This window comes from Crassostrea angulata, chromosome 8, assembly GCF_025612915.1.
Source record: "Crassostrea angulata isolate pt1a10 chromosome 8, ASM2561291v2, whole genome shotgun sequence".
Lineage (NCBI taxonomy): Eukaryota > Metazoa > Mollusca > Bivalvia > Ostreida > Ostreidae > Magallana > Magallana angulata.
The window spans coordinates 39,224,950-39,239,590 of NC_069118.1; the positions used below are offsets into that span (position 1 = coordinate 39,224,950).

At 34.9% G+C, this 14,641-nt stretch overlaps 2 protein-coding genes across 2 annotated transcripts; both read right to left on the reverse strand.

Annotated features, from left to right (window-relative positions):
• Window positions 1–4,701: 4,701 nt before the first annotated feature.
• LOC128158455 (pancreas transcription factor 1 subunit alpha-like) lies at window positions 4,702–7,547 on the reverse strand. Its single transcript, XM_052821311.1, has 2 exons — window positions 6,359–7,547; window positions 4,702–4,767 (listed from the first exon to the last, which is right to left on the reverse strand). Exon 1 carries the CDS (start codon window positions 7,211–7,213, stop codon window positions 6,362–6,364), a length of 852 nt encoding a protein of 283 aa, XP_052677271.1. The 5' UTR covers window positions 7,214–7,547; the 3' UTR covers window positions 4,702–4,767; window positions 6,359–6,361.
• Window positions 7,548–11,410: 3,863 nt separating this feature from the next.
• LOC128158449 (uncharacterized) lies at window positions 11,411–14,621 on the reverse strand. The gene is made up of 2 exons (XM_052821302.1): window positions 14,572–14,621; window positions 11,411–13,339 (listed from the first exon to the last, which is right to left on the reverse strand). The coding sequence occupies exon 2, from the start codon at window positions 13,337–13,339 to the stop codon at window positions 11,624–11,626; it is 1,716 nt and encodes a 571-aa protein (XP_052677262.1). The 5' UTR covers window positions 14,572–14,621; the 3' UTR covers window positions 11,411–11,623.
• Between the last annotated feature and the right edge of the window lie 20 nt (window positions 14,622–14,641).

Genomic DNA, 14,641 nt, shown 5'->3' on the forward strand with positions numbered 1-14,641 from the left:
TTTCTGTTTTCAATATTAATTTTTCATTAAAACTTTAACAGGGTTGAATAGTTTGTATTGTCGTTTTATTAAATTATTTTTCTTTGCAAGCACAACAATTTGATTGAAGAATATACTTAACATACAAGTTTCACAATCAGTACCTTATAATCAATGCGCATATCTAGAAAGGGGGGCTGTCGGCGAGGACCCCCCCCCCCCCTTCCCGATAAAATTAAAACTTCATAAATTATTGAAAATAAGCCTCAATCCCCTTTCTTTCTCGGATCCTCCGACACAGTGAGAATTTTACGGATCCGCGGATGTAATCCCCCGTGACCACGTTATTTAAAATGTGGTAGAATAGACAAAAAATTAGATCTGATATATCATTATGCTATAGAAACCAATGCATGTAATGACTTTTTGAAATGTTTTATATACAGACTGCATTTATGTTAAATACTAGCATGAAGGTCATGCAATCAAATGGCATCAGTGTCTGACTGTTACCGCCATTTTTATTTTCTACAATAGGAATATATTCATTTGTTGGTCACAAACTTTTTTTAATTGTTAAAATTGAAATAATTATGTCAGATGGACATTTCTATTGAACTGGGGGATTAGATTTGAGTTATGAGTGATACGCAGTTTTGATTGGTCGAGCCATGGTTTTGGAGGTGGGACGACGTGAAGTGTTTTATGACCCCACTAAGGATTTTGATATGCCTAAAGTGTCGTTCTTTAAGATGACTGATTACATTGTTCAAAGAGCTAAACTACTGCAAACTGGAAACAATAATAAAACGCAAAAACCTATGTATCTAAAGAGAAAGGAGGACCAGTGGGTCCAGCAGAACCCCTCTAAATAAATTTAGTTACAGTTAACATAGTACTGAGAAAAATCGCTGCCCCCCCCCCCCTCTTGATCTGTGTATCAAAAAGGCATTGTTCATGTATGTACATTTACATGTACATGTTTGTTGCCTGGGTGAGGCTGGGTTGTCAACAAATTTCCCATCAAATCTGTCGTCAACTTTAATGTGATATATGTGGATGTAAATTATTATTTATTTACAGAAAATCTAAATCTTTTAGGTTTTTTTTTAAAAACAAAATAGTTTTCTTTATTTTTACACCGAATTCTTCGTTTTAAGAAGGTTAATATAGTACCAAAAATAGTTAAGCCAATAAAACTCTCTGAAAGCGGATTTATTTTAATCTTAATGATATTTAATATTTTAAAAGTGTATCTTTCCAAAACTAAGAATAACTCCTTAAATAACATTATGCTATATGTATATACATGTAGTATTAAAGGCACATGTAGACTCGGGCAGAAGTTGAAAACAATGGAATGTCTGTTTGATAAAATATAAATCAGGCCAAAACATCAGTCTTAATTTATATACATTACAAGAACTATATGCATGTACTAGTATAGTAAATCCATTTATGAATATTGTCCTTTCTGATATATTTCATTTTGTCAAATAAAATATACAACATGACTACTTTAGTCATGTATATTTTATTTGACAAAATGAAATATATCAGAAAGGACTATATTCTTAACGTAAAAGTAAAAATTAGGTCACCCAGGAATCTGAATTCTGATCTGCAATTTGAAATTGGCAAAATATCAAAATATCTTAAATCGTAGCAAACATGTATATGAACTGTAGCATAAGGTTTTTTTTCCAAGGTCAATATATTTTTGAAAAAAAAAACAATCTAACGAATTAATCACAAATTGTCTGGAAAGGTGCCATTAATCACGAGTTTAACTAAATACATGTGCTATGAAATAAGAATAAATTTACTTGTAGAACTAAGTTGTATGCCTTTTAAAAATTATTACATATTTTTTTTTTTACTCGTAAATACAAAGTATGTCATAGACTGTCGTCAATCGTAACTACTTGGCGATTTCGTCACCGCAAATAACTTTATCGGTTAAGAAAAAGAGACTAACACAGACGCGTTTTTTTTCGAGACGAAAATATATTCGGAAAATTTCGGAGTTTTTCATATCTATTTTTCAAAACGGTATACGGGACGTACTAAACACCTGAAATACTAAAGACTTGAATGATATGAAATTCTATTTAAATGATATATTTAAATTTCTATATGCTGCGTCAAATAAAATGACTTTGTGTGTGTATTTATTATATTTCCATTAGAAATGTGTTAGGAAAATATCATGAAATGACATCCTTATCAATTATTTAGGCAAAAATATGAAAGAGCTGAAATTTTAAATTGACCTGAAAATTTGAGCTAACCTGATTTATTTTTGATTCTTTTTAGAAACTTGTGCAATTAAATAACGATGATTATCTTCATAAACTGAAGTGTAGATAAGACTTATAATACCATTTAGTAAAAAAAAATTCCGGCTTACTTTTTACCTTTAAAATTGTGCAGATTATCCCCATTGAGCATGATCTTACATGTTCCTTTGAAATATCAATCTATTTCGATTTTATTATGTGGCCCCTTGAAATCATATAAATTAATGCACTAAGTTTAAATTTAATTCAATGCAACCAAAAAAAAAAAAAAATCAAAATAGCTTGAAATACATACTGTTAACTCATTTAATATCGTTGGGGCCAATTTTCATGGATTGTGGGATATTTGCTTTTTTGCGGGGATGTTAATTTGTGGATGCGTCAGTTTTCAGTTTCAGTAGGTAAACTAGATATACTATATAAATAGTGCCTGTTTGGGAGGGTAACAGTTGAAATTGACACCCCGAGAAAACCATTGTAAACCGACGCGAAGCGGAGGTTGACAATGGTTTTCGAGGGATGTCAATTTCAACTGTTATCCTCCCAACCAGGCACTATTCATTTTGTTATACTGAATGTCTTTTTTAAAATTTTTAAGAAAATTTTACTGCTTTTATATAGGAATAACGTGAATTCTACAGCGAACCGTACGCACATAATTTTCGCGCATGTAACATTTTTTAATGTTACCCGTTGCCAAGTGCGTTGCTAACGCTGAGGGTAATAGTAAATATTATTAACTGCGTCTTAACCAATCAGATTTCAGTATTTAACATGAAAGTATAACAATATAAGTTGTTTTCGTTTAGGATGTTAATTTATGGGCGAGGGCTATCCACGACTACAACGAAAATTGAGCCACTACGAATTCTAATGATTCCACAGTAATCTCCAAGAGAATTGATGAGTTGAACTTTGTATTCGAATAATGGACAAATCAATGTGTTCTCCATTGCTTCATACTATGGCAATGGTCATACAATGACCGTTACATGTAGAAACAGTAACGAACTCGATTCTTAATAATATTAAAATGTTAAACTTCAAAACGTGTTGCTAAATATATATCAAAATCTATTATAAAAATTAGTACAACCGACTCTTTATTTTCTTCTTTGTGGTGTGTTTTTTATGTATATAAAACTTCTTATGATGATTCATACAACAATTATATTTTTGAGGAATAGTTGGCCCCTGCATTAATATGATTTCTTGTCTCTGATGACACACAAAAATATATTTGTGTGTATATAAGGAAGGTGATGGCGTTGTTCTTGAATTTTTAAGCTGAAAACAATTTTTCATACTTTTCAAGAAGATAAAACGATCTCCAGTCTCAGTAATTTACAAGATAACCCCCCCCCCCCCCCCCCCTCGATACAGAGTTACTTGCAAATATAAACAACATCATTTACGATTTGTCAGTGCCATAATTCGAAGTAATCATGAAGATGGATAGCAATTTCAGAGATTTTCGATCTGCATATTAATTTAAGTCTAAGAACGCGTGCATATCAGCGTGCTTTTTAGATAGTAAGATGTGTTCTATAAAGTAATTTATTTACTGAAAATGAATAAAGCAATGCATTGTCTGAGTTATCGTGAAAGTACATTTCGTTGATTGGCAAACACAAATATTTCCCCGAAAACATTTTCTGGATCCGCGCGTATTGCCTATTCTTTCCTATTTTGCACACAGCTTGCTCATTACATTTATATAGTTACTATATAGTTACTAATTTCATGTTTGATAGATCAAACCCATAATAATTTTGAGTTATTTTGTATTAGCTATATCAGAGAAATCGCCGATATTCATATTTAACCAATCACATGTATATATAAGTATCCAGAAGTTAAATACATGTATTGATGCAGAATACTTTGTCCGATTTCTCTGTTGCTCATTGTATCCAGTGGATAAAAAATAATGCTATTTCATATTTTTCATATTTCATATTGCCCTGTACCAAAATGTAGATTCTTTAAGGTAGTTCACTACATCCAGACTTATACTTTGTTCATGTTTATAATTACTTAATTAATTTTTCGAAAATTTAATTTTTCATCCAAAATTGCAATTTTTTTTTTTTAACTTTTTGACTTAAATACTTCTTATCTAATATGATATCTATCACAATGAAGTAATTTTCTGCTGATTTCAGAAAATATTTCAAGGTGTAGTGAGCCGCCTTAAATTGCCGCACGAAAGATAATCAGTGCTCAAATATCAATTTGATTCTACTTGACTGTCACAGTATACATGTATGTATATACATGTATATGCACGCATACTTTTACATGTATGTGTAGCTTTTGAGACAATCTCTTTGAATAAACAAAAAGAAGGCAATTGATAGTTTGACATTATTTATATAAAACAGTTTTATTTTGAAGTTAAAAAAAGAAAACATTTGAAAATTCTATTCTCTTTGACATGGTCCTATAGCACTGTCAGGTATCTGCAAATGTGTACATCTTCGGTATTCTAAAAAAACAAAAATTTAAAGTTTAACAACACATAAAAACTTCAATGCATTGGGCTACAGAGGTTATTCAATTCCAATTCTAAAGTTTATAAATTTGCCGAGGATTTGACATGACGCTGATTTCTTCTTCATTTGATGTTGTGCTAATTGTTAATGAGTGTTAATTAGCGTTTGATATTCATCTCTAACCTCTACTAGCGGATGCTGGCACCCTGTCGTGTTACCAAATCGTCGATCGTTTGTCGCTTAGGTGCCATGTTTTTCTGATGATATCGCGGTATTGTGCGAGATCTCGCGCGTCCTATGAAACAATTAGAGGTTATTCTAATCGACGGAAATACCCCTTGAGAAATGCGAACTAATTCAATTAATACTGATAGGAACTATCTTAATATCAAACAAAATTCTCTTATTTATCGCAGTAGTTTCTTTTTATCACATTGACTGTATGGGATCGCGTTTGAATTAAATTTAGAAAAACGGGGGGGGGGGGGGGGGGGGGTTGGGGGGGGGGGTTAATGTTGTGAATAATGAATGCCTTGATAATGGAATATTTAATTAACCAATTTATTAAGAAATTTTTAACAATGTATAAAACTATTTAGAATATGTCTAAACAAAATTATAAGATTGATTATTTATGGATAAGAATTGTATGTACATTAGGATAATTTAGGATAACATTAATATTAGGATGACTTGACCTTACATTCATGTACAGAGTATATTCCATTACTCATTCGTTTACTTTTAACTCACGCAATACAACTTCGGATTACACAACTATATTATTTATTCTTGTTTGATTTTTAAGAAACGGAAGCAATAAGTTTTTTAAAAAACTTTTGAAATAGATTATTCGGGTCAGAATTATTGAAGCAAAAATGATTCTGATTCATAATGCACAAGTTAGACTTGGTTTAAAGTTTAATTGATCTTTTTGATCATTGACTGTACAATATACATGCACAAGTACAGGTTGGAAACAGCCATCCCGATGCATTTATTTTTAATTAATCCCTTCTGAGAATGCACAATTTTTAACCTGACGGATACATTATGTTAATTTAATTGCAGTTGTCATATGCAAACACAGAGTAAAGAAATGAGTGTGTTTCATGGACAAACAGATTTTACAGATTTATCTTTTTTTGATTGAAGGGGGCTTGAATTTGCTCTTAGAATATCATTTATTATAATAATAATATAATTCTATTTTAATCACATTTACGAGTTTAAGACTGCCAAGGAAAAGATTTGTAACATTTTAAGAATTTTAAAACTTTCTATCGTTTTTTATTCCATTTACCCCTAGATTAATTCGAAGATAAAGTTATGCGTTCCAAATTGCGCGGGCGAGTATAGTGCCTATCGATAATTTAACTTTAATTAAATGTATAAGAAGCAAGTAACTAGGACATGTTTATTGCAGCTTTAAAATTTAATACAGTACATATTCCCCATCGGCCTTAACTATGAATTAAATTTTTGAAAAAAATTAAATGTTTGCAATCACATCTTAAATAACCTTACATTTAATGTATATAGTTATATTTATTCATGAACAAAATCCTACAAACTATTACATACCGATCATATTTGATCCCTGGCCCCGTCGTCCTCTGGTAGCGGACATACTCCATCAAATCCCTCCGTGACGTATCTACAGGAAGAACTCCGAGAGGCTCCGATCGGACAGGAGGTTCCATCTTCCTTGTTATGGAATACCGTATAACCGGCTATTACGACCTGCTTTACTTCCTTTTCTTCCTCCTCCGGGGAAGATATTGTGTGTTCCGGGGCAGTTTTATTCAACACCGGGGTCTGGAAAAATGACTGTCCATAAATAGGATTATTGACGGGTGTTTGGTAGGCAGAATGGCGAGGGACTCTGGGCGTCTGGAAACGAGGTTCGGGAACTTCCTGGAAACGGAGATCCGGGGAAAACATAAGCTGTCGTTTAGGAACTTGAGCTCCGTGAGCGGCATAAGCGGCGATGATCATGCTGCTGCTCATCGGAGAAAACGGTTCATGGGGAAGTCGCATACCGCCATGAGGAAAAGATGACTGTGATGACATAGCGACAAGTTGGCGTCTTTGGTCGTCTTTTAACAGAATATCTTTTAGGGCTTTAATGTAAGCAATGGCGAGTCTAAGAGTCCGTATTTTAGACATTCGTCGATGATACAAATGGTATTGTTGGGGGATGCACTTGCGCAGATCCGCCAGGGCAGACGACATTTTCTTCATGCGGCGGCGTTCCATGTAGTTCGCTGAGCGTCGCCTCTCCTCGAGTTCTTCCTCTGAAAGTTTGAGTTTGTCAAACTTTTTGGTTCCTTTTTCTTTTTTGTCGCGTTCTTCTTTATCGGCTATTGTTAAATCAACAGGTGAATGAGCATCTTCGACCGTAAAAGCAGGTACATCCTTTTCCGTACTTTCTGTCATCTTATTTTTTTTTATACTGATGTATAGAGATAGGTTACTACTGTATAATTCGTGTCCTATTCAACAAGTGTATCTTCTAACGGGTCATCTCTCATCATATAAAGATACTTCCCTTGATTTGAGGGGAGGGGGAATGATGCGGAGGGGGGTCATAAATCTACGCAGGAACTTGCCAGTAACCCCCGCTGTGGCTCAAGCTGGTCCGTGAAAATTGCCACTTCGACTTTGTAACGAGTTTCTAATCGCCATCAGATTGCGGTAAAGACACACATTTATCTGTTTTATTCACACAATCACGCTAAATAAAGGGACCCTGCTTTTCCCTGTCTTTGATTCTTTTGGAGATGGAACCAACAGTTAAAGTAACAAATGGATTCTGTATTTCATTGACCAGTGTCAGAAAATCGCTCTCAAAGAAATCACGCCAAGGCGTTGGTTTCATAGTATTTTTGATTTTTTCCGGATTGAGAGGTTTTTGTGTTCAATGTGTTTGTTTTTAAAGGTTGCCATTTTCTTTTAACGGTAGAAACTATTTATCAAGCTTTTCGATGGGCGTAATATCCGGTATATTTGCACGGTCCAAGAACAAAATTGAAACATTACATTTAGTATTAACACGGACGTTCAAACGCAAGTTAAAAATCTTAATATCAACATAAATTTTACACATATTTGCCCATAATATATATAAGTATGTATACAAGGAACATTCGTTTTTACAATTTCTTTGATTTAATTTTTTTAAACGTTTTACACGACAAATAGATATTATGATCTGTAAAAGAAATTATTTCAAAATAAGGATATAAGTTATTTTGATCGGACTTTTAAATTAGGCACCATTACTGTAGTATTTTCCTAAAATCCTCTCCTGTCCGATATCAGAATTATTTAACCAATTTTATGCAAAAACACAGGAAAACAAAAAATGATATGTATAAAACAAACGTACTTCCATAAAATTATACAAGTTAAGTCGACCTATTTGAATTAGTACTGAAAGTATAACAATTCTCTATCAGGTATAGCGACTGACACTGTAAATCCAGGTGAGATTATTTATCACAGGTAAACAACAAAAATAGGTCAAAGGATACACCATTGTAAAAAAGAATTATAACTTGGATAATTATGTTAGAGACATATACTTTTATAGTGTAAATTTTCTATGGGGACGGCTGTATGATTTTATTTCACAATTTTACATAAATTTTGTGCAGGGATTTCTAGAAAAAAGAATTTCTTTCAAAGTTTCGGGCTAAAAAGTTCCAATGCCAAATTACATTAGCTGCAATAATGTAGCCCTCTCCCGATTTTTTTTTTTTTTTTTTTTTTTGGGAGAGGGCTACAACTCCATAGGATCTCCGTAATGGTGCAAGTGCGGGAGTGATTCACTCCCGCAACGATTTCGTCTCAAATCGTTTATAGATGACAATAACATTTGCATTTCTTACCTGAACTCTAACGTTGTAGATGTCTATGGCATAAATTAATCCAAAAATATCAAGTATAGTCCATATTTGGCATATATCGGTTATTTTTCGTGTATGTCAACAACGAAAGTTGAATTTGTCCGCCATGTTTACTGACCTTGACCGGTTTTATTTTGGGACAGCCAATGAGAATTCAGGAGCGGATCTTGAACTGAATTCCCCTATTTTAAACATAATTAACGCGGTAAATATGAATTTTCCATTATATATCATTTCCTTTAATGATGTTTTAGTGATATAACGAGGTAAGATCGATTATTTACACTGACATTCACGTTATCAAGCCCATCAAAACTCCAAGCGTACATCCCATAAAATCACGCGAGAACTGTCATGGCTGCTGAAAAAGACGACTGGTAAACATGCTGATGTGTTTTATCTGGTTTTGATTTATATACGGTTAATTTGTTCAACCTGAATTTAAAAATCATTTTATCTAAAAGAAGTCAAATATAAAATCGATCTTTTAAGACCGAAGTCAGCCGCATTAAAAAATTAATTTTGCACCATTACGGAGATCCTGTGGAATTGTAGCCCTCTCCAGTAAACATCAGATATAAAAAATCGGAGAGGGCTACATTATTGCAGCTAAAATTACATATATGTAAAATTTTCAATTTAAATGAATTTTTGTCCACGAGACATCTAAAGAACGGCTAAAGATATGAATTGGAGACTTGTCGGAGATGATAGATATTGGTGTAGGGGTCTTTTCGTGAATCGTCAGTTCAATTCAAATGAATGCAAATTATTTAATTTGTTTTAAAATAAATTTATGCATTTACTAAATTTTCGGCTTTATATTCCCGAAGGAAGGCCACTGTGCCATAATGGTAGATTATTGGTCTTGTGCAGAGGCGACCCGGGTGCACCGAGTAACAAAATCATTTTCTCTGTTTACTGTGATAAGATTTAAGATTTAATCCTTAAAATGATGTAATGTGTTATTTCCGTTTTAATTTTGTATAAAGAAAAATCAAGATGATAGCTCTCTTTTTATGCCCCCGCCGTTAAATGGCTGGGGCATATAGTGTTACCCCGTTCCGTCATTTCGTCCTTCTATCATTCCGTCATCATTCATTTTCCGATCAAAATCTCAACAATCGTTGTAGATATTCAACTCAAATTTGATAAATGGATGTATTCGATGAATATACAGGTCGAGGTCGAATTTGGTTTCGGTCTGATAATATTTTAACTTGGGCTATGAAAAAAAAATTGGAAATTCACTTTCCGATCATTGTTTCAACAAATGTTGCACATATTTAACTCAAATTTGATATATGGATGCATCTTATAAATATATAGGCGGAGTTCAAATTGGTTTCGGCCCGATGATATTTGACAAAGATGTGTCTCTTGCATTTATTTAAAAAGAAAAGTCGAAATTCTCAGTTTTCGCTCTCTAACTTTTGAAGGGATGCATGTAAAGTTGATATATAGATTATTTACAAGAAAATACAGACTGATCAAGTTTGAATTTAGTTTTGGTGCAATGATTTTTGACGGAGTTATGCCTTTTGAACTTAGGGAAGTAGTTTGCGCTCTCTTAACATTTGAAGTGCATGATGCATATTAAGTTTATATTTCACTTTAGGTTAATTACATAGGCGTCGGAACCGGGGAAGGGGGGGGGGGGGTCTAGGGGGAGCTTAGCCACCCCCCCTTTTTTTTGCAAAGTTAGACCTTACCATTAGGGACATAGCATCATAGAGGGTTCAGCCCCCCCCCCCCCCCCCCACTTTTCCTCGCAGCAAAGATAATTGTTCCTAAATTTACCTTGAAAGATTGAGAAGTTGGAGCCATAGGCATACTAGTGCCCCCCCCCCCCCCCCCTACACACACACTGATTAGGAATTTCATGATTTGGGGAAAAAATGTTGGTAGGTAAAAAAATTTTTGGAAGTATAGGTATAACCCCCCCCCCCCCCCCCCCACGGATTAGGATTTCCATGATTTTGGGAATTAGTTTTTTTTTCCTCAATATTTCTGAGGATTAGTTTAGCCCCCCCCCCCCCTTTCAATTTGCTTCCGACGAAATACAGGTCAAGTTTGAACTTGTTTCCAGTCCGATGATTTTGACATCGTCATGCCTCTTGAACTTAAAAAAAGAGTAATTCTAAGGGCTTTATAACTTATTCTGCATTCAAACAAATGCTACATGTATACTAAAGGCAATTTCGGTCACGTTCAGGGGCATTTGTGGCAATCCGCTAAACGTAAATGACAAGCTTAAGGGGGCGTTTCGAGAAAAAATTCTTGGGATTTAATTTTTTTCATGATATTGAATTATCATATAGAATATTACAACTCTCTCTTTCTCTCTTAATAAATCTCTCTCTCTCTCTCTCTCTCTCTCTCTCTCTCTCTCTCTCTCTCTCTTCAATGCTGACGCTCTATAGTGCTCGGAACTTCATGCAGTAAATTTTATAGTGAAATAATAATACTTTCATTTTCACTTACATATGTACATGTCGGAAAGAATTTTTTGTGATATAAGAAAATTCCGATATTCTTCATATGATATTTGATTTCAATTCTGTCAATTTCCATTAAAATTGACTCCTCTTTATTTCCAACAATTTCTTTTAAAATTTAAAACTCTTAATGTAGGTCGGTTTTAAAAAGTTAATGTATTTTAATAAACCTATCGCACCAATTAAAATAACAATACCATAAAACTACTAAATAAAAACGAAGAGTGCTAGTACCTGTATATCTAATAGTTATAACTGTTCAGCGATGAAATTATTCTATATATTTACGAATTAACATACACATGTTTACATGAATGATATGTACTCCAACGTACACTGTATATACCAGTCATTGTACACTATCACAGTGTTGTTGTTACATTGTCTCACAACATACACACACAGTACATAATTATTGTATAAACATACACGTATAATGTTCACTGTAGATACTTGTACACTGTCACTGTGTTGGTACCATATTGTCCCACCCAGAGATTGTTCTCATCATCCACACACACACTACGGGGACACTCTACCCCTTGTTGTTCTGTAAGTAGTAGAGACAAGAACTGACCGTCCTGATCCAGGAGATGAACTGTTTCGCTGTTAATATCACACACCAGGATGTGACCGAGCACATCAGTACATATTCCATAGGGATCAAACCCTGACCCCTGACCTTTGTAGGAGAACCTATGTTGTCCTGATTTATCCACCACCACTACAGCATTGGTATAGTCTGATACACAGACATCACCATTGATGTTTTCTGTGATGTAGTGCGGTAGCAAATACAGTCCACGTCCTTTGTTGTTTCTCTGTATGTTCTGTATTTCTGTCCCTGTCTTGTTGTACCTGGTGACTTTACCCTTTCTATCTGTATTCATCCCCACCAGTATGTCCCCGTTGATGTGGGAGGAGTGTATACTGAGTGGTCTCCAGCCTCCCGTTTTAATGAATTCAGTGATTGTATTATCCGATGTTATCCTATTGATGACTTTGTCTGTATAGATCAGATCCCCGCCCTGGGTGACTGTATGGTAGCCTTCAGACATACCACTGGTTTGTATCTTTTGTACCTGATTCCCCTGTAGATCTGTTTGGACAAGTTTACTATTATAATCACTGACCCAGAGTCTACCTGATTTACCAAGTGATATATGATATACACTGTCTACACCTGGTACTGTGTACTCCCTGACCTTGGTGACAGAGGAAGACAGAGACAGTGTTTGTTTCACGTCAGATTTCTCTCTGTCTTGTTTTCTCTGTTTCCCTGTAGGTTTCAACTGAATAGAGACAGTCTCCATGGGTTTTATTTTTCTGTTCTCTGGTTTAATGTTAGGAGCAGTTATTCTTCCCAGTAGTTTGGCAACATCTTTGCTGTATTGACCAGCAGTAAATATTGGTGGGACTGGTTTTGATGTCTCTGGTATGGGTCTTATGATCAAATTTTCAGATTTGAGGGCGAATGTTAATTGTTCTATGTTTGAGGGAGATAAGTAACCATAAAATGTTCTGACTAAATCATTGAGATAGTTGATGTAGTCATCTATTTCTTGGTTTTGGCTGTTTAATATTTGTAATAATGAGTGTTCTATTTTGTCGACTTGTTCCATTTTATCTGATGTGACTGTGTCAACCAGCTTTTTCAAAGCCTCACTTTCAGCCTTCACGGATTTTCTTATACCTTCCATGATTTTTTTTATTTCTGTAACATCCCTTGCAATTTCCTGTTTCAAATCGTGAGAAGTAGGCTCAAAATAGCTTCGAATTTTAGAAATTTCTGCGTTACAAGACGAACATTTTTCGGTAAAGACCATTTCTAGGTCGGTAAACACATGACCGCGATGATCTTTAGTGGTTGCACATTTAGAGCAAAGGGGAATTTGGCATTCCTCACAGAGAAGATCTATGTCTTTTGTGGGGTGGATCTTGCATTTCTGCATAGGAAGCTGACGTTTGCGTTGCTTATAATGTACAACTTCGTGGCCCTCGGTTTCCGGACTCTTCTGATGTTCATCTCTGCATTGTTCACACATTGGATGGTGACAGTCATTGCAGTAAAACTGGCAGTTTTTCTCACAGTCTTCAGTGCCACACACCAAATAATGCTGGGCGTCAGGTGGTATTTGGGACTCAGATAATGCCATCTGAAATCAGAAAAGTGCAATTAAATTATAGGAAGCTGCATATAACATGTATTAATTTTGCTTAAAAAAGGTTTAGAAGACAATCATTTTTACCTCTCCCCAACAACACAACACAAACGATATGCAAGCAAATGTTTAATTTCAGAATAGTAGATGGTCATTTTGACATCTACCAAGAAATTTTCCATTCCATATCATTAGTTACTTTTCTATTTTGGCTTAATATCTCTGGTGCTTAACAGAAATTTGATAAATTTCATTAAGCAAGGTACATAATTATGCATGGATCTAAAATAATTCCAGAGGATGGTCCCATGGAATTGTGTTGTGTTTGCCGGTTGGGCGGCTTTTTTGTGACCCAGGTCATTTGGTTTAAAGTATACAATTATATGTTGATTAAAAGTACATAATGCGATGATCTAGAGGGGGTTCGTTGGTGGGGGGGGGGGGGGGGGTCCTGACCCCCGAGAAAATGAAAATTTATTAAATATAGATAATAAAATTTTCGCAAATATGCCACGGACCACCCCTGGCAAACATCCCCCCTTACGTATTAGAAATTTCATTATTAAGGGATTTATACATTTTTTTTTCTCTTAGGTTTGATTTTTATTTGAGCAATAAGTTTACTTCCCCCCCCCCCCCCCGTCACCCCCCCCCTCCCCTTGGATAATTTCATGATTCAGGGAATTTCATTTTTTCCTAGGTATGAACTTGAATTATATTTTTCTTACACCCCCCCCCCCCTCCCACGGATTAGGAATATCATGACGTTAGGAATTTGGCTTTTTTTGCTTGTCAAGATTTCTGATGATTAGTGAAGGCCCCCCCCCCCCCTCCGACTTTTAATTCTGACACCCCCCCCCCCCCCCGGACTAATTTCTGGATCCGCGCTTGTACAGCAATTGGTTCGCGTAATAATACAATTTTTGTACCCTCCTTAAAAGTACAAAACAAAAAACAAAAACAACCCCCCTCCCCCCCAAAAAAACCCTCCCCAAAACTAGATGAAATAATGAGACAAAAGGAGCTCGATAAATTCATGCCCCTACATGTATGTTTAAAAATAGCCACTACTTTCGGTTCAGTAATAAGAATCTATACATAACATTGTTTATCGACTTTATAATCTTGAGCTAAATCCAATATTTACGGAAGCGATTGTATATATAATAGATGTCAACGTTTTTACATAATTAGATATCCATACATGTACACTTTTTCTTACTTACCGTGTGTATCAATGTGATCTTTAAGTTATTTCGGCCATAATCGTGTGGTGACGCCCTGATCATGAGACTG

What these genes read in the sequence shown, in the direction of transcription:
- LOC128158455 (XM_052821311.1), bottom strand. Translation starts at nt 7,213, where the DNA reads ATGACAGAAAGTACGGAAAAGGATGTACCTGCTTTTACGGTCGAAGAT.
- LOC128158449 (XM_052821302.1), bottom strand. Translation starts at nt 13,339, where the DNA reads ATGGCATTATCTGAGTCCCAAATACCACCTGACGCCCAGCATTATTTG.